Source organism: Atheta coriaria, unplaced genomic scaffold, assembly GCF_025399875.1.
Source record: "Atheta coriaria isolate IRGN ID8LTWV9N9 unplaced genomic scaffold, Caltech_Dcor_3.1 hic_scaffold_7_pilon, whole genome shotgun sequence".
NCBI lineage: Eukaryota > Metazoa > Arthropoda > Insecta > Coleoptera > Staphylinidae > Dalotia > Dalotia coriaria.
This window is the reverse complement of record NW_027045449.1, coordinates 12,840,475-12,867,144: the sequence shown is the minus strand read 5'-3', so window position 1 is coordinate 12,867,144 and position 26,670 is coordinate 12,840,475. Positions and strand designations below refer to the sequence as shown.

General features: G+C 41.5%; 1 protein-coding gene and 1 long non-coding RNA gene across 2 annotated transcripts; one reads left to right on the top strand and one right to left on the bottom strand.

Annotated features, from left to right (window-relative positions):
* Nucleotides 1-121: 121 nt before the first annotated feature.
* Nucleotides 122-26,444, top strand: LOC135796138 (uncharacterized). Its single transcript, XM_065308049.1, is given in 4 exon segments — nt 122-985; nt 21,877-22,006; nt 22,009-22,059; nt 24,404-26,444. Coding segments are annotated over 4 exon segments (1,212 nt in total). The 5' UTR covers nt 122-445; the 3' UTR covers nt 24,895-26,444.
* Nucleotides 6,075-7,146, bottom strand: LOC135796139 (uncharacterized). Its single transcript, XR_010549251.1, has 3 exons — nt 7,010-7,146; nt 6,639-6,947; nt 6,075-6,566 (listed from the first exon to the last, which is right to left on the bottom strand). It is a non-coding gene; the product is annotated as an uncharacterized lncRNA (long non-coding RNA).
* Nucleotides 26,445-26,670: the final 226 nt, after the last annotated feature.

Here is a 26,670-nt window from a genome sequence, read left to right as displayed (position 1 = left end):
CGGCGGCGCGCGCGGCATGCGGGCACGCACCGGCCGCGGCGGCGAGGTGGCGCGATTGATTCGGGGGCGGCTATCGATCTGTGCGCGTCTGCGCCTGCGTCGGCCCGCGGCGCGGCCGCGACAGTGTCGAGCGAGAGACGGCCGGCACAGCTCGCGCCCGGGCGGGAAGGACTGTGACCACCGAACCTTCTCAAGATGGCGGCCCACCGCGGGAGCGTCTAGTGTGTAGTGCAGTGATGTGATGTGCACCGGCGACGGCGTTGGCGAGCATGCAGCATGAGCGAGGGCTGTGGGGGGCCCGCACGCGGGCGGCCTAGCGGGCCCCGGCACTCGGCCCCCGGGGGCGTTCGGAGCCGCGAGGGGGGGCACTCCGGCCGCCCGCAGCGATGCTCCCGGCTCCCGTAGCTGCCGACTACCGAGCCGCCACCGCGCCCTGCCCCGCAGAATGCCCCGGGCCCCGCCGGGCCTGTCGCTGCTCCTGATGGCCGCCTTGGCGTTCGCCGCCACCCCGCCGCTCATTCCGGACGAAAAGGACGACAAGCTCAAGCTCATCAATCCCTGGCTATCGGCGTGCGACCTCATGCAGCCCGCCAGCGCGACTGACCTGAAGGGCGCGTGCTCCGACATGTGGAGCCCCGGGCCCTTCTGTCCGCCCTGCCCACCCAGCAACAACAGTACTACTCAGTGCCTTTTAAATTATTTGAAAGAATCGCACAAAGAGGAGGTGTGCAGCGAAGGAGTGAAGCCCGAGGACAGACGGCGCCGGCTGCGGGCGCTCCGGGTGCGCCACTGCTGCGAGCACGCGGTCGACTCGGCCCTGCCCGCGGAGGCGCTCGACGATGCCGCGACGTGCACCCGCATGCTGGACGCCCTCCTGGCGGTGGACGCGTTGGCGGCTCGCATCTCGTGCGAGTTCGCCGAGGTGCTGTACCGCTACGACTGCGGCCAGAAGTACTCCATCAAGCACCAATGCGATGACTGCAAGGTACGCTCCCTACACCCACCACCACCACCCTGACAAGGATTTAGTTAACGACTTTTCGTGTAGATGGATGGCGCGCGAACAAAATTAATACTGTCCGTCGGGCGCGCTCTTTTATTCTTCGTCACGTTGAGACCTCATTTACCTTGTCCCCTTGTCCGCTACGATTTACGAGTGCCCGTCATGTTTATTTGCCTTCTTTTGGCATTGTGCGAAACCAATAAGGATGAAATAATGTGTGGCATAAACTCGAGAGAATATTGTGCAAGTCGACGGGCCTTCACAAAACAACCTAATCCTTTGCTGCAATAACCGCAAATCCGCGCCGTACACAACCTCCAGACAAAAGTAAAATTTGTCCTCGATTTTACGAGAGCTTAACAGCCCGGCCGCAAGCGCCTCTAAGCCTTAATTATTCGAAACATCCGAAAAAATAATTCACTTTAAATAGGACAACAATGAGCAACACGAGGTAGACAAAAATACATAAATTGCAAGAACACCGGCCGCATTTTCAGATTGATTTTCGTCCTTATTTGCAGTTTGCCCTCTTTGCTCGCGTGAGTTTTCGCCGACATCCTTGCCTTTATCGCCAGTTGAGCCTCGCCGCGCCGCTCGACGCGCTTTTATATACCCCGGAGATTTTATGGCGTTTAGGACTACGCGACTCTTATTTCGCTTCCCCAGCGGACGCGAAGAGATCAACAAAACCTAATAGCTTTGTAAAGAAAGGTTCTACCTTTTACTTCGCCATTAAAACACTATTGAAAAGCTCGTTACTTGCGCACAACAACAGAAACCAACCCTAAAAGCGCGTGTGCGATTATCATCGTCGATTTGTTACCCTCGAATCCACAATCAACAATTCCACCCTGCTGTTTTAATGAAAATTTGTCCGAATCATTATTGGACCGGAACGAAACAATTGGAATAATTGAGTGGGGCTTTTTCTGCGCTGCAAATTACGCATTTTCACTTTGCGCTAGAAAAGCATGTGTATGCAAACGGGCAATTGATCGAAGGCTCAACCGAGCCATGCAAACAATTCAACAAGCTTTAGCTCATTATTTATTGTATCTTCGATTGTTAGCCATTTTGTGCGCGTGTAGAAGCGTGCCGTGTCGCACGGCACGTGTATCACAAACGTGTACGATCGACCTCGATTCACAATCGTCGCATTCTCGGAACGAAATAATTTTCAACAAAGCTTCAAAATAAATATTTACCTTCAATTTTAATAGAAAATATCTTATAAATCTAAAGGACATTTCATTTTCATCGTTGTAAAGATGATTGAGTGAAGGTCCAGGTGTTTCGCGAGTGTCATCGCAGTGTGGCGTGTGACACCATCGAACAATATTATTATAATCCATCGCGCCGCCTCGCAGCGAACACATTTTATCCTTCCGTCGCTTTCTCCAGGAACAGCGCTCTTTGAAAGTTGCGTCGTTCCGTAATCGCGAAGCGCCATAACTCCGAGGACGCCGGGAACCTTTGAACTCATGGAAGCCAAGATGCGCAGGACTCTTGGGTCTATTAAATTCTTTTAAAATGTGGCTTTATTCAGTAGTTTACTAAGTGAAAATACAACCACGCTCGGAAGTGAGTTTCTTTCAAGTTAAATCATTTCTTTTGTTTTAAGGTTATGTTTCTAGGTTATATAGATAAAATTGTATTACACTTATTAAATCACGTCAGTTAGTTTTTAAAGCATTAAATTTTAGTAACGGAAATTTAAAAATAAATGCCTAATTGCCAAAAAAGAATTTGTAGGTATATATTTCCTCGTTTTCCCTTGTAATTATTGAGAGTATGCGTAAATGTAAAGAGGAAATAACAGAATTAATGACACAAATTGTGGAAATGTTTCAGGTGACAAACGACGGTTGTTCACACACCGCCGAAAAGTCACACCCGCTAATTTCAAGCGCGATGCGTGATATATCGACTATTAGTCGCGAGCTAAGTAGGATGTTTGTAAGCAGAAGCTGCGGCCCGCAACTTCCGTCAACGATTAGCGCGATCGTTTTCGAATCGGCGTGGCCTGTTTTGCCAGTCATTCGCCGTAAATTGGATAAGTTTAATAGACTTTATAATTTGCACACGGCGTCGCAGTTCGAATGCTGGGATATCACACAAATACATCGACAAACACATACACATCATCATCCTCTTAGCGACTTATAACGTGCCGCCGTCCCGCGCCGCCACTTATTGTATTACACACTCGTACAACTTCGTCGGAGGACTACTCAATTTACGCGCCCCGCAACTTCTTGCGCCTCGCACACAATCGATATCGATATCGGTTGCACTTCTTGCGCGGCTGCTGATATTTTCCTTCAGCCGCGGACAGGCGGGCTAATTACGGACTAATGGAGGTAAATTAATATTAGCTGCCACTCGACGGCGGCGAAAGGTGCGAATCTTCACGACGCAGATTCGCTCAGCGTGTCTTTGCTAATCGTATCACTCGACACTGACGTGTATTAATACCCCTTAAGCACTTATCTGCGCATTAATTTCGCGAACAAGTTTTAACAAGTTCAATATTTTAGATTTCAGACAGCTAATATCAGTATTCGTGCCTCTGATCTAAAAAGGTGCATATTTGAGGTTAAGTGGTTTTAAAAATTTTAAGGTTTCTCAATATTTAATGCTATTCAACAGGCATTTGGAACAGTTTCATGGGGAGGCAATTCAAAACGAATTTCACGTTCCACATTCTACGTTCCTAGGTTAAAATTTAAACTGTCTTTTATATACAGCCGTTTGTGGTAACATAATATTAGCATCCACTTTATCATAATTAAGTTATAGATGTAATGTTTACACATTATTCTGGTCTTATAATCTTAATACCGAGATAAAGAAAGAAACGTCGACTGTGAGATAATCTCCTTTGCAATTCGTATATAAAAGTCATAATAGTTTGACGTATTTCAAATGTTTGCCGTGCCGTGTCAAGATAATCTTATCTCGACGCCGTGGTGGATGCGCCCCGAAGTTAATTCGTTTGGCGACACGAGGACGGCTCGCACCTTGATTCAATTAAGCGCTCGCCGCGCGCGACGCCATAACGACAGCACTTGATATCTTATATCCGGCGCGAAGTGGCAAACACGAACGAAGCAGAGTATTATTCTCCGTACGAGCCAATCGAGTTTATCGCGCGCGAAAGCGTACGCATAAAAGCGGAATACCCTAACAACACAATAAAACCGCCGAGCGGCTTATTATGATCGGAACATGGAGGACATAAAGACCGGCGACATGCGTGCTGCGTGGAGTCAGATCCTGACGAAGGACTACTAAACTGGCCGCGATTAATTGGGCGCCCAATGGTCGGGAGCGTCACGCAGATCGACGCTGTTTTATTCTAAACATCGTAAGAATTAAACTTGATTGTTAATCAGGATATTTATTCGAGTTAATGTTTGACGGATAGCCATTGTGGTCTTAAGTGAACACTCGATGATTTTCGGATTCAAGTGGCACTTAAATTCAGCAATTTGTAGTAGATAATGATTATATCATTAGAAAATTATAATTTACCAACATAAAATTAGAATTGTTATTTTTTAGCTAAATTTTTGATAAAATAATATAAATGTTATGGTTTTATTATTATTTGATGTATATTAATCGCAAATTGGTTCGTATGGGAGTAAAACTAGTTTGAAAATGTAGTACAGGTCGGAAGGTTGTACCTGGCGCTCTTCTACGGCCTGCTTTCACCATCCAGCAGCCATCCAGCCTGCCAGTTATCGATCATCCCCTACTTTTCGGCGTCGTTCGCCCTACAAACGCACGCGAGAGTAACCTATTCTCCGGGAAACTCCGGCAGGTCGCGGCAGGATTACGCACACAAGCGTACTCGTGTCAGCAGGATAGTGAAGCAGCGCTACCACCACCACACTCCACCACGCCGGTGGTGCCAAGTGGATGGGAGCACTTGTGGTGGTTTAATCACACTGCAAAACACGCTGCGATACACGTGCGGCGTAGGTGCGAGACACGGTCGCGAGGCGCGTCGCGAAACGAAACCAGAACGAGAGCAAAGCCGATTTAGGTCAACTGAAAAGGTCCCTATTGTCGCGTTTGTGTGCGTTCGTTGTTTTCCGCACTGATGGCCGTATTATTATTGCTACGACCTGCAGCGCGGCATCCTTTCAAAACGGATGCGCTCAGGAGCAGCGTCTCGCACGTCAACTCAACGCGACTCCAACTTACAAACTAGAATGTAAAATTTTACACATTTACAAGCCCAGACACAGAATTAGAAATGTCGATAATCGTTAAGAATTTTATAATTAAATCAAACTCAGATCCAGTGGTACGGCGGTAAACTTTTTCTTTTTCGAGTTGCGGGTTACGCACAAATATCCACCGACGACCAAAGTTTTCTCGAATGCACGCGGACAGTTGTCTGTAAAAGTTCGCTATCTATACGCGAAGGCTTAGTTTTTATTGTCAAGAGATGCAAGAAATCCTAACCTAAAAATCTATCTTTAGAAACACTCTTTCAACGTTTGAATATTCACTAATCGGTTATAATATTTAATTATTTAATGAATGTAATTAAATCATTGTTTTATGTATTATTTGAAATATGCGTGCTAAATATTTGCACTGCAAAATGTTTTGTTTTTGAACCGCACACTCTGCAATTCGGTTCAAATATTAATGGAATTTGCGTCCAGTGCAACCCTCGCTTATATCCAACCCACAACAACGGCCTAAAAAGGTCTGTGTTTGAAAATTTATAATATGTTTGCGTTGTTCTTTTTTTCACCACACACGCGGCTGAATTTGATTAATGACTCGACCATGCGATGCATAAAAACTAAACACCACTAAATTAATAGATAGATCATAGTATATAACCTCAATTTGTCAAAATTCAATGATCGATGATTTCAGCTATTACATTTGGTGGGTGGTATGTATCATGGTATCAAACAAGCTCATAAATTTTAATAATTAAACCTTGGTTTAGAGATTTGCCAGTATTTGGGTGTCGGTCGACCCCAAATTCCAATTGATGTTTTACGAGTGGCAATTCGCGTGTAGCAATAAAACAATAGGCACGCACCGCTTCACAAATGTATTCAACGAAGTTAGTTGAGCGGTACACCAATATTGCAATAAATTACGCTAAATGGATTACAGCATAAATGTCCGCTATAGAAAATCGTTTCCATTAATCACAATATAAAGTGCACATCATCGTCGCCTTGGGCACATGACGGCAGACACGAGTTCCGCCGATAAGAGCAAGTGCAGATTAATGCATCAGATGCTCAAGCGTCTACCCTCAATCGAACACGTTATTTACTGTCACTCAAACCGGTGGACGTTTCCCACCAGCCGCGCAGGTGCGTGCTCCAATTTTCGCTTCAGAAATGAATCATCCACATCATCAGCAGGCATAATGTGTAAAATCCGCGAGTGGTGTATAAGCTCTGAGTGATGCTGATTAAATTGACCGTGTCATTCACAATTCGCTTGCACTTTGTGGGTGTACGGTATATCTGTATTAATCCGGTTCGGTGCCAACAAGTGCGCGTGTCTGGGGCATCGCCTGAAAATGAGTATTTTAGCGACAGTTTTATCATGTGTGTGGGCGTGTGTTGTGGATATATGTTGTACTTACGAACGAGTGTGGACATGTCGCCGCACGGTAATATGACGTTATTATGCTTGTGGGAAGTAAATGTTTGCGCGCATCGGCCGGACGAATTGAGGCAGGCGGCGGTGTCGGCGGCGACATCATCGCTGGCCGTGTGCATGGCGTTGTGGGTGACCGCATGTTCTCTCGACTTGGCTTCGTTCCACTTTCCGCCACCGAGCGCAAACTAGACAAATTTCATCATCCCCGTCGCATATCTCGGTGATATTAAGAATTACATGCGATTAACTCATAACCTGACTACCATAGATGAAGCTATTACAAATGGATAACCTACAAAATTTACATTTTAATAAGTTACTGAATTTTTAAATAATTTCATATCAAAATATTACCTTTCGAGAATTAAAATATTCTCTGTTCAAAGTGCACAGTTAAATTTAAACTTTTATTGCTAGTTTATGTTGTATAAGGGTACTAAGTATCACATTGAACAAGAGCTTGTGTCGAGTTGTACGGTGTGTATTTGGTAACCTATTGTGTTGCTCATAACTGAATTAAAAATTTAAGGTTATGTTTTAAATGAAAAAAATAAGTTAAAGCGCAATGATTGCATTGTTCAAAAGTAGTGACACAATATTTCAATTTAAAAGGTAATAATACAACCATTTTCTCATATAAAAATACAATATATTGATAAGGCATGAATGCATTTCAAAAATCATTTGAAGAAATCAAATTTGTACATTTTTGCTATTAACTTTTATTCCGGGTATGATGTTGTATTGTGTCATGGATTCCGCACGCTAATTGAATGATACATTCGTCGTTGTATCAATTATCTCGCACCGTATGCCAATGTCTGGCTGCATTGTTCGATTCGACGGCGGGCGTACAAAGGTCGTCATCGGCCATTTAATGAAAGACATTCGCCAGCCGCACCAGTTCGCCAGGTAGACCCACCGTTCTCGGCTCGTCTTTAATTGAATTTTCAATTCGACCAGCGCCGCACCGACTCCATCATTGTCATTCGATTTTGGTCCAATGCATTAGACTTTGTCAATTTGCATATTAACTACATCATATATATTATAATATGATGGGATTCTGTATGGAAATGCAAAAGCATCCAACTCTGATGGGTCAAGTTGATAATGACAATATATTGATGAATTACATGATCAATGAAGTTTTGAATAGTTAGAAACATAAAGTATTCTTATCGCATGCACGTCTTTTCACGTCGGGTATTATTCGCACATTATTCGAGTCCTCGTCGATTGAAGTGGATGTTCGAATGTGGATCGAGGAGCTGGGCACACGCACGCGGAGCGGAAGAGAAAAACACGGTGGTAAAGGCGCGCGGCTGTAACGAAAGGCCGCGCGCTCGCCGCGGCGGGGCTATCGATTTACGCAAGCAAAGCCGATGCGACCGACTCTGGCTGGCGGCGGCGGCGTCGGCCGCCTGGTGGCGGCGCATTTTGTTTGCGTGCACGCGCCGCGCCGTGTATGTAAAACGACGGCGACAACTTTTCAATATTACTACCTTCCTTCTCTTATTCGTAACCATGGCATCCGTTCCATTGATCAATTTCTGTCATTGTCATATCGCATCTACACAAGCACCGAGTACGTGTAAATGTCGCCTGAGTAAACCTTTCTTCATCCTCTTGGCCAAACGCATTAGGCAATACGGTGGAGTAAATTTGCGTGGTGATCCACTTTTCATTGTGCACGGGACAATAGAAGGTGTCGATTTCGAGAGATGTTGGTTCGTTATTCAGGCAAAAGGCAACAGCGTCTCTTTTCTTATTGATGCGCGAGCAAAAATCCAATTAGTGAAGGGAGATTGTGACATCCCCAAGACTGCAAAGCGGATTGATTTAGCCACTTAATTAATGCGGATATTTTCCAATATTAAACCAATTTCGATTATTAAACGTCCCAATGATATTTACTCTGGCAATTAGGTTACACTTTTGCGTTTATGTAGATATTTTTCGTATTTAATTGAATTTTTGGCCAGGAATCTTCATGAAAAGAACAAACGCCCCTAAAAGTATGCAACTTAAAATACACTAAATGTGAAATAACCTTGACAGTTACGCGTTGTTTTTCCCTGCGGACGGTAAGATGAAGAATTAACTAAAAATCTAAAATTCCGAAGATAATAAATTGTATCAAAACACCACAAACATTAAAGCCAAAAATAAGTTTTTGTCGATTGGATGTAAAACACAATTGAAATTTAAGAAAAAAAAGTCGGTGAAGCTGCGAAAATTTGGATTTTTAGCAAAGTCAACGTAAGTTGATGTTTAGATAGACTGAAAAGTATTTTTATTAAAGTAATTTTTATAATTGAAGAAAATCTATGGTACTAAACAAAAGCAGCTTTTCAAATTGACATACTTTAAACGCAAGCAAGAACTAATATAATTATGAAACCGTAAATGTCTTCTACTCAAGAAAGACGCAAGAAAGCCCCGCGTGCACGAAGTAAATTCGTTTAACGCTAGTGCAAGTCCCTGGGTGCAATCGAAGTAACCGAGAAAAAGTCCTCGCAGGCTCTTCGAGCTGCGCGAAATAAACGATCGAATTCGAGCGAGAGTACGGTGAAGATAATTCAGGCTCGCTTCGGCACTTCACAGATACCTCGCGACCACTTCAGCCGGGGAGTCCACGCTTTTCGCGTAGCGCGCGTAGTAGTGCTGGCTGGCTGGCTGGCTGGTGGCGGCAGCCTTCGCACGCGACAGCGTGTCCGGAGAAGCACGAACCGGTATTCGGGTCAAAGGATCGATCGGAAAAGTGAACCGCCGATGGGCGCACCAGCTGGCTGGCGGTGGGCGCATGGAAACACGTTGCCCCGTGCGTGTGCACGCTCGGCGAAATCCGGAGACCTTTTAAATCACGCCGAATACGTATACACACACCACCAACACGCGCGACTTTCAAGGACTTTTGCGCCAACGCGCGCGCTGTCTGAATGCGAAGCCGGCGAAAACACACGCTTTCCCTTCCTTTTGGCCGCGCACTTATGCGATTCGCTCCTGCTTTCGCGCGCGCTAAGGACACCAGCCACCGTAAAGTATTTTATGAGTGTTCGAAGATGAGAGGGACACTTTCAAATTCGCGTTCGCACATCATTTCCCCGCGCGCACGCTCTCTCACCGCGTCTGGGCGAGCAGATTTAGTTTTTACACATAAAATCGTCATTTTATCCTTCCGTGCTAAACTAAACGAAACTTTCTGATGTCGTTAAGTATTCACAACGTGTTTATTTTTCAGGTGAGTTGCTGCTTTAAACTAACTCAAGGGAGTATTAAATTAAGTTTCGGTTTTCCGTAAGATTCGTTTCTTTGGTAAGTGTTTAAATACATAAAATATACACACTTTAACTTCAACGGTTCTAAATCGAGAAAGAATTATGTTATATAAGGTCACAATGTTGCACATGTTGAGTTGCATTGCAGTGCTTTTGACACTTTGCGTAACATTGAAAAAAGTTCACAACTAAGAAAATGTTTTTATATAATAGTACTGCTTTGTTAACACCAATGGTTAAGTAATAAGACCTTTAATGGTAGCTTTTATATGAATAGTGGTGTGTAAATGTGCCGAATGTATGTTTGGACGATAAGTCGACTAGCGACTCGAATGGGAAGGCCGAATACGCTCGTACTTAACCATGCTTTCCTTTTTGCACTATCTTTAAGAAATGGGTTATGTTTGTCACGCTTCGCTGATCTTAGAAGCATATTTTAGTTTTACGTAATAATATAAGTGGAGGTAGTAGAGTTACAGTACAAAACAAAATTGTTGCAATTTTATGAACTTCGTTACTCCAACTTAGGTTACAAGTATGCTGAGAATTGTATTAAAAACATAAACTTTTCATATTTATCTAATTTAATCGTTTCCAATAAGAAAATGGTCACCGTATGCTAAAATTATTTGATTTGAAACGCTAGAAAAAACCAGCAGATTGCAATACGAGTATTTGTGGATTTTATAAAAACTGATTTAACTATTTGAAAAAGTAACTAATTTAATGCTAATTTCGTAAAAAAGTGGAGAGACTTGTAATTACGTAAAAGTACTTTTCGTTGGTAAGTAAAATTCATGCAAGAAAAATTTGTATTCAAGTTAAAATCTTAATAAATCGCTCAGCACGCCACTTGTTCGGCCACACTTCCCGATTTCTTTAATTAATGCAGATCCCTTACTTGTCGTCGTCGTCGTCTTCTTGAAGGGTTAACAGCGCTGCGTTAGCCGTCACGTACCAGCACCGATCGTGGCGGTGGCCTCCGACCCGGCACATTCGTACTCTTCGTCGTCGTCGTCAGCATCGTAACCATCCCCGATGTAGCTTTGAGCCGCCCCGCGTACGCGCACTCAATAAAAGCGCCATTCCGGGGCAGCTCTCGGCTCGGCCCTTTGCGCTTTGTGTACCGCACCACTCGTGATTATTTATGACGGCGTGGACGACCCTAATGACCTCTTTAATTGCGCATTACGTTGCGCCATGACGCCGCGTCGCTGTCCGCAAGGCTCGCGCGCGATTTGCATATTCGCGTGCGCAACATTTTTCACGCTTTTTATTATATTAACTGCGACAGTTTATTCATTTACCGAAATGGTTGGGATGTGACGGGGCGGTCGGATAAATTCTCGACGGTTTGCGGGCGGGCCGAAACAACCACAGTGCTTATGTTAGATTGAAGTTATGGTCATAAATAAACATAACAACTACATGCCAAGTGCTTCAAAAATTAGTGACATTTTATTGAAAGGCAATTTTATTTTATTGAGTTGATAATTGATAATGGTGACACTTGTGGATTCTTGGCAGCAATTTGGATACCTATTATTTTAAATTTGGGCAAAAACTCGAGTGTTGAAGTCAATTCTATGAAATATTTTATCTTATTTTATGTACCTAAGCATTCGTAAATTTCGTATACTTTGAGTAAAGTTCAACTTTAGATTATTATTCCTGTCGCGCCCCACGGTAATACACCTCCTAGCTCAAACTCAGAGATATCATTTAGAAAAGCATTTAATAAATAAATAGTTTATAGGTACCATAAGTTCACACGGTTCCAAGTTAGGAGCAACACTGCGCCACAAAGAAAGCGTTTGTTTAGCTTGCATTTTTAAATACTGCTGGTATTTAATATTCCTTTGGCACAGTATTTTGTAAAGTACCTATTATATTTTTATAAAAATTCTGATTTAAATTTCCACAAAATTTTCAAAACGCGATCTGTTTTGGCATTACAAATCTATAATATAAAATGAAAAACGCAAAATCTGTTGGTAAGCGCATAACCCAACAACGCCTAGACCAATTTGACCAATTCTTTTTTGTAATGTTTGTCAAAGTCCAAGGATGGTTTATATTGCGAAAAATTCGAATAATTGCCGAGAAAATCTTAAAGACAGCCCTTTTCTATAAGATTAAAGTTAGCATTGAGATTCAATCATAGTTATAGTTGAGTCCGAGATGGCGCACTGAAGTGCATAATTAGCAATTCTTTATACAATTAATTTCTTTAAAATAAAATTGTGCATATTTTTGATAGAATTAACACATACTATTTGCAAATATTTTGCGCAAAATACATAATTTATCACCACAGCGGGTATGAAACACAATCACATTATTTAAAGATTGCAAACCAAAATAAATGTCGATTGAAGATCTCTAGTGTTGCCTCGAAACGCGCTCTTAAAATCACTTGTCTACACCTATAACATTTTAATATTTTGCAATATCTTGCGCTTTATATTTATGTCATACGTGATTGGCACTCGCACATGATTGATAAAGTGACACATCGATAAGATTGAAACAAGCAATTACGCTAAACGTACGCTGACAAATCTGCGCGGCGCGGAAACGTAAACATCTGATAAAAGCGCGGCATGTTTGCCCATTGCGGAAAGAAAACAGAAACGAGAGGGAAACGAAGATTAAACTCGCAGCAACTGATAAACACGACGACGACGAGCGGCACCGACCGGCTAAACCGAACAAAGAAACAACAGAGGTAAATACGCAAACACACGGTGCGGCAATTATTTCGCGTTGTGCACTTTACGTGTGCAACTTTGTACACGTCATAACAATGCGCATCTAATAGTCGGGCACATGAAAACAAGCCAACTACGGAAAACTTTCAAATTACGTACTATCAACTAACAATGGTAACAATTCTATGAGTGCAAATTACCGACGAGATCAAACTATTATCCGGACTTCTTTTTCACCATCTGTGCACAGTGGTATAAAATGTTTGCAGCGTTTTAACGACATTTTAACACTGTATTAAAGTGCATTCAAAAAATAAGGATCTAGCATCCGATTACATTGAATGTAAGCCTTAAAAGCGTACGACTCTAAAATCACCGTCAATGTGAAGATTCGAAACGTACAATTCATCTAGGTTATATTTAGGAGAATTTCACAGAATGGAGTGCGCTCGACACCGCCTTAAAACTAGTTTACTCTATAATTCTATGCAAGTTAGCGCACGCGAGCGACTTGTTGAAGCAAGATAATAGGTTTTAACATAATCAACGTCAGTTTATACGCCTGTGGGATTGAAGCGCTGAGTGGCCTCTCATCCAAATGCGAAATGATCACATTTACACTTTTTCATTTACGTCAAAACTTTACTCCAACTTGTCTTTAAGGCGTAATAAAATGACGTGAAAGTTTTTAATTGACAGTCGGTGTGAAACATTAACGAAAAGTAAACGGATTTGTTAATTGGCAAAGAATTTTGCCAAACTTTGTGTTTGATTAATAAGCTTTCGGCAAACAAGCGTTCTCTGCAGTCGGAACAATGTTTATGCCAAGTTTATTGCAACACTTTCCCAGTTTTTATTACCGCACATTTTTATACTCGTGCCGTGTCATTCTTATCGACTGCGCCCCACATGAGGAAATCATTGATTTTATATCGCGGTTTTTATTATATGCACTGGAAGATCTTGAACGAAGAAGTGGTTTATATTTTATTGAGTCGAGCGGTTATATATAATATCATGGTTTTGATTGAAAGTCAATAATGTTGAGTTATTGTTACTTTTACTCTTGCTCGGCAGCTCCACCATCAAAATTTTATTATGTTAAACTTGAGTTAAATTGAATTTATTTAGGTTATTTATTTATTTTTAATTATTTATCGATATAAAAATGGATTGCAATCTGTTATACCCGCTAAAACAAACAAAAAATAATTCAATCAATTAATTTTTTTTTTTGTTTTTTATGGTTTTCAAAAGTGGTAAAAGTTGGATACCTACTACTGAATTTACAATTTGTCTTGTACTTATCAAACACAAAATAATTTTAAAGCGCTTGAATTTATTTAATAACTATAAAATGAGGGCTTACATGCCATTTAGCACAGTATATCTGCTATTGCGCTGTATTAAATATTTCCTCTGAAATTTATGTTTCAATGAAGACAAGCATAAATATTTGGTTCTAAATTAATCAATGAAATTTTACCAACAAGTTTTGCATTTATTAAAATACAGCTTCATTAATGCAATTTGTCACATTTACGACTGAGATTCATTTGAGTTCGGATCCTTCGATAAACGATAGAACAGGACGCAAAGACTGGCAGAAGTGGATCCTTTGTGATGAGCTAGCACTGAAAAAGAAGGGAGGGACAAACCAGCGACCTGTGACTATTCTTTTGACGATTGAGACCCGACTAAACACCGTGATCGCTCCGCTTACCCTTCTATGCCTGTGATCAATCCGTAAAAGTCTGACTTACGTGGTATAATGGTCACGAGGGTAGGTGTTGCGGGTTCCTGTGAAAATTGCACCCGGAATTTGACGTTTTTGATGCATTTGTCTTCTTGCTTCCACAGCATTTTGTACGAAATTGCAAGGGGTGCCTAATATAAGAACTATTTATGTTGATGTTTTTGGTGCAGTTTTTATTGCACTTGGCATGATGGTTGACTACGTGCTGCCTTTATCCGTCAGTTTTACTTCAATTTAAAGTGCTATTTGTGATTCCAACTCGTAGCTAGTGAACTACCCCAATGTCGAATCGTAAACACTTCCGGAATGTTTTTGGGGTGATGTGATTGCCAGATTGTTTTCAAATAGAATCCTAATAGGTGTGTGAATGACTTAAGTGAATTTAAACGATTCACAATCACAGAATAACAGATTGAAAAGTTTTTTGTATATGAAAATCTATCTATCTACTCGTATAATATAGGTATTTTAAATTTATTCTAATAGATGGGATGTAAAAGCGTAGCGATAGTTGATCAACGCGTGATTCGTTAACAAACAACGCTAGTTAGCAATGAGCGCGCATGGGTTGAGTACGCGCCGCTCGCCATTTCGGAGCGTGTGGCATTGCGAGATAGCAGCGTCGGGAGGCGGTCGGAGGCGAGCAGACGTCGTCGCTCCCCGACCAGCTTGTGCCACCCCAGCGGACGCCGCTATCGGTATGAAGCATTGCGCGGCGGCGTGCATTGCACTCGACAAACACGCGCGCGAACGCGAATTTGCGAATACCTCGACGGTGGAGGCGGCGGAAAAACGGGCGCGCGCGTCCGTTGAGGAGGGTGCACGTACACCCACTCGCCCACCAACACACGCACATATACGCTCACACAAAGTCGTAAGGCATGAACGGGCCTTACTTGCGGGGCGAGCAGCCGCCAGCCGCCGGGGCACCGCCCTAGCGCCAGCTGTGCTCAAGGATCGATCCCGAAACGAACGAAACTGGGTCCAGGACCGGGACACGCGGGTTTCTCTCACGACACACAAACACCCACCCATTCGAATTCATATACCCGCACCCACACAAACAAGTACAGTCGGTTTTCGTTTCGTTTCGTTTGTTCGTTCGTTTGGCGGGCGCGCGCGGGGGCGATGTGCGGGGGCGGCGTGTGGCCGCCGCGATCGTTCATTCATTCTTGTTGCAATGGTGATTTATATCAGGGGCGCATCAATCACGACTATATTACGGCTGCATCGGCGCTTTTTCGCGCTTGTACGACACGCACTCACACGCGTCGCGTTTTATTTATTTTCGAGCGGGTTTTAAATGTCTTCGCGTTCTCGCATTACAAATCATCGCCGGTAATCGAAAGCATTACGATGCGTTTTGTCATTTGTTTAGTAGAATAAACGCAGTCGTCCGCTAGGACAAATTTCGCATTTGTAAGGTCTTTGTCGTTTTACAATTACCGCCGACGTGGGGAACAAAGACGAACGGCAAGAGACACGAATTCTGGCGGCGCGCGTACATATGTTCGCCGACGAATGTTATTACCACCTGAATTACGCCAAACACATTCATTGACATTTACATTCACCTTTCGTACGCCTTGATACACCAAATACCTTCGTTTGGCAATAAACCAAGTTGACATGTTAATACTACAAGCATAATACACAATTAATTTGGCAAATTATTTAATATCAAAAGATATATTCTCAAAATTATCATTTTACTAAAATAAATATTTATATATTTAAGCATTATAAAAATTAGTAAATTTAAGTTTACTAAACACTCTGTATATGTATCACAACAGCGCGTATGCGGAACGGCATAATACCGGTTAATTAGGATCTCTGATTAATTGCCCTCTTAAACAGTCTGATTCACGTGCTAAACTACTAAATAGGTACAAAACACTCTCGCCAGCTTTGCGCCCCCACCCCCAGCACCTTTGAAGCAAACGCAACGCTCGCGCACCTCTCCGCGCTCGTTTTCGAACAGGAATTAATATAATTATTTTAAGGCGGGCATATATTTGCATGCGCTAATATGGCGCGCGCGTGGGAGTGCGCGTAAATGTTAGTATTTCATGTAAAATGCGAAATTTCTCATGGGAAATTTACTTTTCCACCTATATCGTTTTATCAAATAGTCCAATAAACGTTTTGGAAGAATAATTAAAATTGCTAATAATGCACGCATCGATATTAATACATCAAAATTATAATCGTACTGCATACATTTTATTGTTTTTAAGATTTTGGGGCGATATATATTATGAATCTTTGTTACCATTTGAAGTTATCCTGTAAGCTGCAAAGTTTGCAAAAAAATGCGATTACTTAATAGCTGATTATGAGAAAACGAACAGATGTTCAGAATCAGTTATCATCCGAGCGTAGCGCGTGGAGTGAAGCAGTCGGCAGACGAAAAGTTCGTCATGGTACTCGTATTGTTTGAGAATTGAGTTGATTGTAGGCGCGCTGAGCCGGTCCCTTGTTCCATAAAAATTGATTAGTTACCTGATTACATTGCTCGTTTTAAAGTCTGCAAACTTTCATTCTGCCAAATGTATAAGCATTTCATTAGATTTTATTTTATTTTATTCTATTTTATTAATATCAATCTAAAAGGAATACTAGTGTAGATAAAATAAAAGTTGTCTTAAAGTATGCGATGTCAAAAGATTAAATTGTGTGCAGTTTGCAGCATCGGCGCTTTAGTAAACCAGCTTTTTGTGTTATTTTTACCCGAACAAGTGGAAGCGCCACCACCGACTAAGAGGAAAATATAAATCAAGGAAATAAGATTACACCAGCGGAACAAGGGTCACGAAGAAGATAGCAGCGCGCCGCGTTCGAATATAATTAAATTAATTTATTTTCCAACCGTGGAGAGAATATGAGTGAGTGGATCCGGGCGAGCAGTTGAGATATCAGTTACCGAAAGCCGACTTCAAGCAACAAGCAATTTGAAACTCGTGAAATGCATTCGCATTCCATGATTATTCCTATATATACAATTTTGTATTGATCGTCGAAGCAATGATAAACAATGTGAGGATAAATCACAAATAGATACAATTTTTGTGGCGAATAGTTGTGGGAATGGAATAAATTGCAGTCCGTCCCTGGTGGACGATAAATTTGGAATGCATTCGATTATACGCTGTGCTGCGCACCAGCTCCTGCAGCTTTTATGCACTATGCATTTTAAATGTCTCTGGGAGTCGCGATGTATGTGCTTGGGATTCCAACGCTGTGTGCAACATGTGTAAAATGCTTCACTATTTGTTTGTTTCACATTGGCCTAACGCTAAACCTGTTGGTGTCTACATTCCTAAATGGGGCACATTCTGTTTGAAATTTTTAAGTTGATATAATATTAAGTTTTCTTTTTGTTTTCAATCCTTTGTATATCAAAGTGGAAATGGTTTGACAAAAAGTTTTCCTGTAATTTACCGCCAATAATTTTTCATCGTTGTGCACATCCTGCAACATCCGGAAATGTTCCACATGATGGAAGTTGTCAAATCTGCGATTCGTCGAGCGTTGTCAATATTTTCTTATCTTTTATCTTATTGTGCAAACATTTAAACGTTTGAACGCGCCAGCAACGCTTGGCACGTTTCGAAATTAGAACGCGCCACGGAGTTGCCGAAGACGAAAATGACGCGTAATTAAAGCCGACTTTTCCATACCGCACCGCGTGCAGTATTCAACTCGATTCTCGATTGTTTCTGACTTCTTCGGGCTCCGCCGTCCAAGTTTATTCTATCTGTTTGAGTCCATTTTAGCAACTGTTATGAGTTTACAAGATTTGTGTGCTTCGCGTGTCTCGCATAAAGTTTCTTATCGTTCTGTCCGTTCGATTGTTACCTACCTAAGTTAGTTTCAGGCATGAAGCTCGTGCACGTTTTCATTAAAACAAAGGAAGTATATTTTCAAGAAAAATTAAACTATGTTGTTAGAGTAAACTAATAACATAAATACATGTCTCATTACTAGATAGTTTTGCTTTAATTTTTATTTATATGCCAACATATAAATGTTGGCATAATAAATTTATACATTTATAATAAATAAAATATGTAATACAAAATTAAGATCTGGTTTTTAAAATCATGGGTTGAATAACAAAATAACGTTTGTGACGTTTTCACACAAAAACCATTTAGATATATTTTAGTTTAAAGATATTTTAACAAAGGAAAAACAAGACTACTGTTGGTTGCAAAGTATTAATATAAATTATTTGAATCGATATTGCACTAAAGTGCTTTTCAGCAATTCAGATTTCCTTAAATTAAAATTGAGAATTTTATTGGCGGAATAAGCACATAATAGGTACAAGGAACAAATAAGCAATTAGTTATGCTACTTTTTATTATTATATACGAGTTTTCTTTATAAGATTTTGTCGTTTGACATAATTGACAACACTGTACTTTTTCCTTTTTTATCTGACTCAGAAAGTAGTAAGAATGCTTTGCAAGTTAATTTGATGCGCTTCAAAAACGCAATTTTTTTTTCTTGCATAAATGTTTTCACATTAATTTAAATGTTATTCGAAAACATTTTATTATTGAATATTCATTTTACTTTAATAACAAAACATTTATTGATGAGGGTTACGAATTTCGCCGAAAGAGTTAGTTTTAATATATAGAAAAATACTACAAATGACAAATGCCAAATATTTTATCATTTCAAGTGAATGACGCTTAGAACAATTCCTCACAACAACTGCAATGCAATAAGTCGTTTATGGATTGTTCATGTTCGTACCAAAATGACATCTCTAGCTTGATCTACATGTCTAGTTATCAGGTCATGACACCAAGTATAATAATGCAATTTAAAGTTAATTTGATTCAAGTTGCGTGCAAGGTACCCCGGCGCTGTGCAATATCACCTTTTCTGATAATAAACCGTGATTGTTATTATTCTAATAGCACTTTTATTCCAGCGATAATATTAATGCGACAGCCCTGCGCATCCAGTTGAAAAGTTTGCAGACTTGCACAGCAACCACCTTTTATTGCTCCATCGTAAAATGAGCGAAATGGGAAAAAGGCGCTCGCGCATAACGTACATTTTAATTTGGCATCTCGTAAGACCGCGGCGATAAACCGGACGGATGCAGATCTCTTCACGAGCGATTTTCAAATATAAAGCAACGCATTAACGACCCACTGTAAAATATTTAAAATGTGTACGTTCATGCGTTCCGGCGCAACAAACCGCAGCGAGTTATTAAATTTTGCGCAGCGCGTTTTGTAAAATTTTAATAACGAATATGAAGATGTTGAAGTGGTTTTACACTGTTGATGCACGTTGCAGATTCGCTCACTTTCTTTCCATCTCCGATATCGCGAGTTGTTGTGTGAGCGGGGTGAGTGGGCGAGAAAGCCGGCTTAATGGCAAATCGAAAGCGTAGCTTTCGGCGTGAGTGACGTGCGACGCGATGTGTATAGAGAGACAAGGGGATCGGGGAATTGATACGTTGTTGCTTGTTTGTGTTGCGCTGCGAGCGGCAAACGAAAACGAAAAGAAACACACGGTGCACTCGGGATTGCGAGTGATTGACGACGGATCGATCCGGGCGTGTATTGCGAAAGATATCCAGTTAGCGTATGCGCGTGTAACGCCTCACAATTGCTTCTTTGTCTTGTCTGTGAACGTACTTAATTAAGACAGGATACTAGACGTTCTGCCATATTTTCTAGAGCAGTAATAATTTTCTCCACGAGATGGCAATTTGGTATAACTTTGGTTGTGACACAACTTGAGTCTCAAAAACATAACCTATAACACAAAACTGACAAAATAAATTATATTTAGTCATCTTTGTTGGTAATACAACATACTCAGTGGGTACTAATAATCAAATTTTTATACATCGCATAATTAAAAGCAGCCTCTTGAAATAATTATCATGCTGTTTTCCTTTACGCTTTTTTTTTTATGAAAGCAAGCAAGCGTCGGAAGGATAATGTAAAGACACGATTAATGAACGAATTACATGTCGACGATGTGCGTGCGGGCGCGTATTATCCCCAATGTGGCCTCATCATTTTCGTTCTCCGCCGCCGCCTTGCCGCTTCCGTTTGCAGTCATAAGTTAAAAGCCCGAGAGGCAACGTCGAGCCAAGAAGGCGCTTTTACTCTCTTCATTTATGCCTTTTCATTGGCCGCTTGTTAAGCGTTCGGCGCGTTGAATAATCGCCGACGATTAGTCTAATTTGAAGTCGGTTTTGCGAGCGAGAAAAAGCCCGCGGCGCGCGGAGTACTTCTTTTGATTCGCGGCCGAAGGCAGCGAGCAAGTGACACCGCTCGCGACAACAGGATGCTGATGAGAGTTTGTTAGTGGATCCAGACGTTCGGGCCCGTCCAGCGTTTCGTCGCTTCCAGCGACGCTGAGAGATTAATGAGAGACGGCGTTGTCCCTCCTGGCAAAGCTTTTTTAAGGTGCTTGTGTCCTATTGTTTATTTTCAAACGCCTTCGTTTGTGTTCCTTCTTTGTGAGCCAGTTCAGTGGAGATCATTTGATATCAAACAAGACTGACGTCAAAACGTTTTGATAATGATATGAATAATAATGTGAGACGATAGTAAGTAGCCAATCATTAAAATTATACAGGATTTAAATGATTTATGCATTATTTGAATTACGGGAGTAAAGATAGTTTTTGTAAAATTGTGCGTATATTATATGCTGTGTGTTTAAAAGTTACAACAGCGCATTTTGAATTTGTTCAAATTCCTCGGTGTATCATCAAACTTATATCTAACGTTTTCTTTTCTTTGCCAAGCTTTTTAAATTACATAATGTTGAGGTACATTTATACCTAGTATTTAAAGAGTTGGCAAAAATGAGCAAAGAATAAAGTAATCCACAAGTGTCAAACCATTGGGGAATTGTTGACGTAACTGAACCAAGAATTTCCCTGTTTTATAAAAGGATATCATTTGATATTTTCTATACCTTTATTATTAAAAAAAACATAATATTTGAAGTTTGTAGGGAGTTATAGCAATAAGTTAAGTGGTACACGTTCGTTACTATTGCAAATAACGAGGTGATGCAGCTTGAAAATGGTCGGTCCGTGCAAGATAGTGCAGGATCGTGAAAAATAAGGCTTGTGCTCAAACATCACGAAGTTTGACAATGTTTTTGTAATTTTTTACCAAAAATATGCGTAAACTTAATCTTTTGAGTTTTAGGTCTTCTTGGTCATGAAAATTATTTATTTTACATTAATCTAATTTTAATCTAAACTTATCGGAAGTTATATGTACATAGACGATTATTGTATCTGAACTGTTAATATAAGCGAGTGGTAAACTTGCTTCAACTTTATCAAAATAACTACAGAGAACGACGCCCCAGTTCAAAAGAATCTTTTTAATTGTGCAAAATTTTATCTACCAATATTTTAAAATTTGTTTATAGGATGATTTACTGAATACACATGTTTTTCTGTTTTAGGAAGCATACCGAAAGTGGGTGTGCAGCTCAATGGTGCCTCATTACTTCAATCGCACGGCGAGAGTGAGGCCCTGTCCCAGCGTCTGCCAGAGTGTGGAGCAAAAGTGTCCCTACATGCTTCCAGGGACCGTGCACCAGCTCATCCCACGCAATATGCCGGCGAGCCTACTTTTCTCTGCCTCGGTAATATCCATTTTCCGGTTTATTAACCGCTGCGATCCGCAAAAGAAAAATCATGCGTTATCATCGCCGGCACGCATCATGTCCGTCCGCTCGTAATTTTTAAAGCGCGTCTCTCGGCCGCCGTAAAAGCCAATTTAAGCCTGCGAATCGCTCAATAATCGATTGATGGCCGCCTGGAACGAGCAAATAATCGCGCAACATCTGTTTGTGATGCCGGTCCAGTCGAGTCAATCATTTGATAAACTCGCAGCTCACGCTCTTGTGCCGACGTGGTCAAGCATGCCGCTGCCGATGGCGATGGTCATAAATGTAGTTGGCTGCGAAGTACAATCTTGCAGCGGCCAACTCGGAACTGATTTGCCCCGGCCGCGGCGCGCGGGGAGAGTTATGGCCGAGCGCCATCGCTCGGCACGTACGATCACCGCCAACAACATGCTGCCCCCGTTGCCCAATACTCATTTTGGACCACAAACGCGCAACTTTACAACGATTGACTAACGCTCACTGAAATTCAATTTCGTAATTCAACTAACCACCACCTGCTGGCCTTTTCAAATTTATTTTTAAAAAAATTATCCCTAAAAAGTGCAACATTTATTCTTTAGAATATCCACTTCATGAATAGTAGATTTTCCTTAGCTTGGTTATGAATATCGATTGAGTAGATGTAATCTAACAGAAAATGTAGGATGTGAGAAGATATAGGCATGACGAGGAATTTCTGGCGAACATCCAACACGCGTCTTCCTTTCCATTGACGGCGAGCTTCCGTTTCAAGTCACTTTTCGCTCATGGCGGCGGCGAAGTGCGAACCAGTGAAAGCCAGCCCAAGTTAACTTTCGACGCGCGCTATTATGCCATTAACTTTATATACTTGTATAATTTAACAGCGTCACTTTAGCACCCTCTTTGTTGCAAACGTAAAGAGGCGCGCTCGCCGCCAGTGAAGTCGATGCGATTGCAGGTATTAGCGATACACGAGTGAAACAAAGCCGGGAACACAATGCGGATGAAAATTTGCTCGAGCGGGCCATAAATATTGAAGAAATTGGGAATTAAAATAAAGCCTGTCGTGATACAAAGTTTAGCGTTTTGCTCAAGTTAATTTCGACTTTTGTCGAGTTTTCGTGCCGAAAGTTTTCAAACAAAATCGTCAACATATCAACAATGTTTGCGCGACTTTTGCGTGTGTTTGGAACCAATTCAACTGGCAAATAATAATTTAATTATAATTAATGCACGCTGCAAATTTTCTACAAACAATCTGTACCTACCAACAAATGGAAAATCTCCCAAAATGCAATAAATTTCCAGAGTGTCGATTTCAGTCGGGTTGCGTTGTACAACACACATATACCCTTGTTTTGTTTGCCATTGGTAACCGTCGTCGTCGGCGTTCGTTCGGTTTGGTGTTTGCGGTGTTCGGAAGGCCAAAAGCCGCCGTCTTGCGATCAAGCGATCCCCACGGCGGCCTGTCTCGACTTCGGAAAACCGAGAGAGTTTCAGGCCAGCCGAAAAGGAGCACGACCAACGGAAACGGCTGCACGCGGGCGCTTTTCTACTCATCTCTTCGCCGCCTCCTCTGCCGTTACTGCCGCCACCGCGCTCCGTGACGGTGAACGACGAGCGTCTGAATTATTGATTGCTCTTGAAGCGATTATAGTCCCGTAGGAAGCAAGACGGCTGCCTTGCCTGCCCAAGTGACAGACATGACCCTATGCCCATATTGGGGTAAGGTGGAGCCCAATATTCGATACACCTTCAATAGATAAACATTAACAGAGAGGTGAAATCTATGGAACTTAATTAATTAACCTTAAAACTAACACTTTCTATCATCGTATTAACTTGATATTAAGCTTTAATTTAACCCTTGGGTTTTACCAATAATATTTAATTGATTGCCAAACACTTTGTATTTATTTATTTGTAACTGGTCCATTCTTACTTGAGCCGATACCACGTCAAGATGTCAAAAGTATTGATGCAATTATAAAATCAAACCTCGATTCCTTGCACAGCGTCTGACTTTCCAACACCGTTTTGGAGTGATACGCTCAAAGTTAGTTAGATTTGATTCGTGGTCCGATATTTGACGTTCGGCGTCTAAAACAATTTGCGGCTTCAATTTGACGACTGTACGGTAATAATTTAGGCGGCGTCAATCTATAACGGGAGTAGTACCACTGTTAAAAGTGATCAATAATATAGTATCTACTTTATAAAGTTTACTCGGTCATTGTTGTCGAATAACTGACCATTTAATTAGGTCAGAAATTGTTTGCTGGTATTTAAATAGTTCTGTAGGTATTTTGATGCATTTTATTAACTGACGTGCTTTCAGATCCGAACATCCCGGAGACGGGAGATCAGAGGCTCAAGTCCTCGGTGGGAGATGAAGACTGTTGTTATAATTATTCCAATTGCGGCGGCACGGCCGGCCGAGACGGGCTCGGATCGTCGCTGTGCATCAACTGCCCGAAAGGTCCTGCCGACATCGCTGCGACGCCGGTCAACTGTTCAGCGGGCCTCGGCAACAGCACGTCGAGCTGCTGGAGCGGCGGCGGCAGCGGCGGCGGTGCGGGCGCCTCGTCCGGCGCCGCGAAGACGTTGTCGGCGAGCAGGACTCTAAACGAAGTGCTACCATTGTGGACCGCATGGATTATTCTAATACAAATACTACCACAACAAATAATTTCTCTAACTTCGATTACAAATACTGTTTATAACCTAATAGTACGTCACTTGTTGGTTAATATGCTGTGCGCGACCAGTGTGCGGACATCGCTGTTACTGACGCGGATAAAGACCAAGTGGAGGAAACCGTGGTCATAGAATTAGGGGAGCTAGGCGATATGTGTTCCGTTCGAGCGACACCAAGTACACCATACACTCACATACACACACACATAATAGGTACATATTCAGAGAAAACAGTTTAACACTCACTCACCCACACATCCTTACATCGCGACACATCGTGCCACACGTATTCTCACACTGAACAAAGCCAAAAACGAGCCAAAGAACGCGACACACGAACAAATAATAATTATACACTTATTACTACGTAATGACTAACTAAAAACGCAGCGGAGACGCGTGAACGACGATGTCGATTATCGTCGATTCGAGTGCTGGTCGAAGTGTGCCTCGCGGCACGGGAAGAAGCCTTTTGTCTGCCGAACAAAACCGATTGATACACAACTCGAGACACAATTCGCACATTGACTACAAACTACAACGTCACATGGCCTTAGAAAAGAAGGACACCAAGTTATAGCAAATGAAACACACATGCAGACACACCACACACCCACAGAGCAGAATCTCACCACCCACCGTAGCCCACGTTAATGCGAACGAGTCGAAAGGTTTAAATGTCGATATACAAATAATCTAATGCAGAGAAACAAGATAACCCGAAAACAGCATCATCGAACATCGTTGCTTTCGCCGAGGAAGCAAACCGACGACAATTCAACAGCAGCAGCAGCAGCGGCAGCGGCGAAACAGCAAAGCGGCACAATTGTAGTTCATTCAGTATAACAATAAGTGTGTTGGTCCCGATTTCAAAGCGGACGGCACGTCACAAATCTAAAATAAAAATGAAAAAAAGTGTTATAATAGAATGTTGTTCTCTCAAGATTTTTACGTTCACTTATGCGTACGTTTCGTTCGTTCATTTCGTAAAAGAAGTATATTTATGAGAAAAATTATGAGAACGTATAAAAATGCCTGTTAGAGTTAATAATAATAGCTTAAGATGTTGTTATTAAATGTGGAGGCGCCTGGCCACTGGTTACTGATCGATCATAATCGACACGCTCGGACTCTTTTAGAAAAAGAAACTAATAAATAAATAAAGATAATGAAACAAAACAAGTATTTAAAAAACACGTACCGATAAGAGAAATACAAAAAACCTAAAGATATCTTCAAGTGCACATAGAAAATTTGTCTAGGACTGCAAATGCGAGTGACGAGTCAGTTGAATACCGCGCGTTCGCGAACTAAACGATCGAATAAACAATGGAATTAAATAAGATATTAAAACAGACACACACAAACAATTTGAACGCACCGAAACGTTGTTGCAACGGTTACTTGTAAAATTACTTCGTAACGAATTAGTTTTAGCGTTCATCGCTTTCATTTTTCGGTATGAATTGACTCGCATTTTATCCAATTGATTACAAAAACAAATGTGGCTGTTGCAAAATGAGTATTAAACAAATAATAATGATGACGATGCAGAGAAAAACGAAGACTATTGAGATGATACTTATAATTGTTGATGTTGATGATATGATAATTTTATTAACGATCATTATTTTTAAGCTAAGAACACAATTCCAATGTTGTTTTCCATTCGTCAAATATGTACTTATGATTTCTGCAAGTTTTGAATGAAAGAAATATTTTTACAAACAAGCACACACCGTTCGTACAAACTGTTATTTATGAATAAATATTTATAAACAATGAGCGGAAGCGAGGATGTAACAAGTACAAGACGACATTGCCGAGCAGCCCAGACAAAAACTAGGTGGTATACACGAACGACATGACATCAAATGTGACGTCTGATCTAAAAAGAATCAATATTCA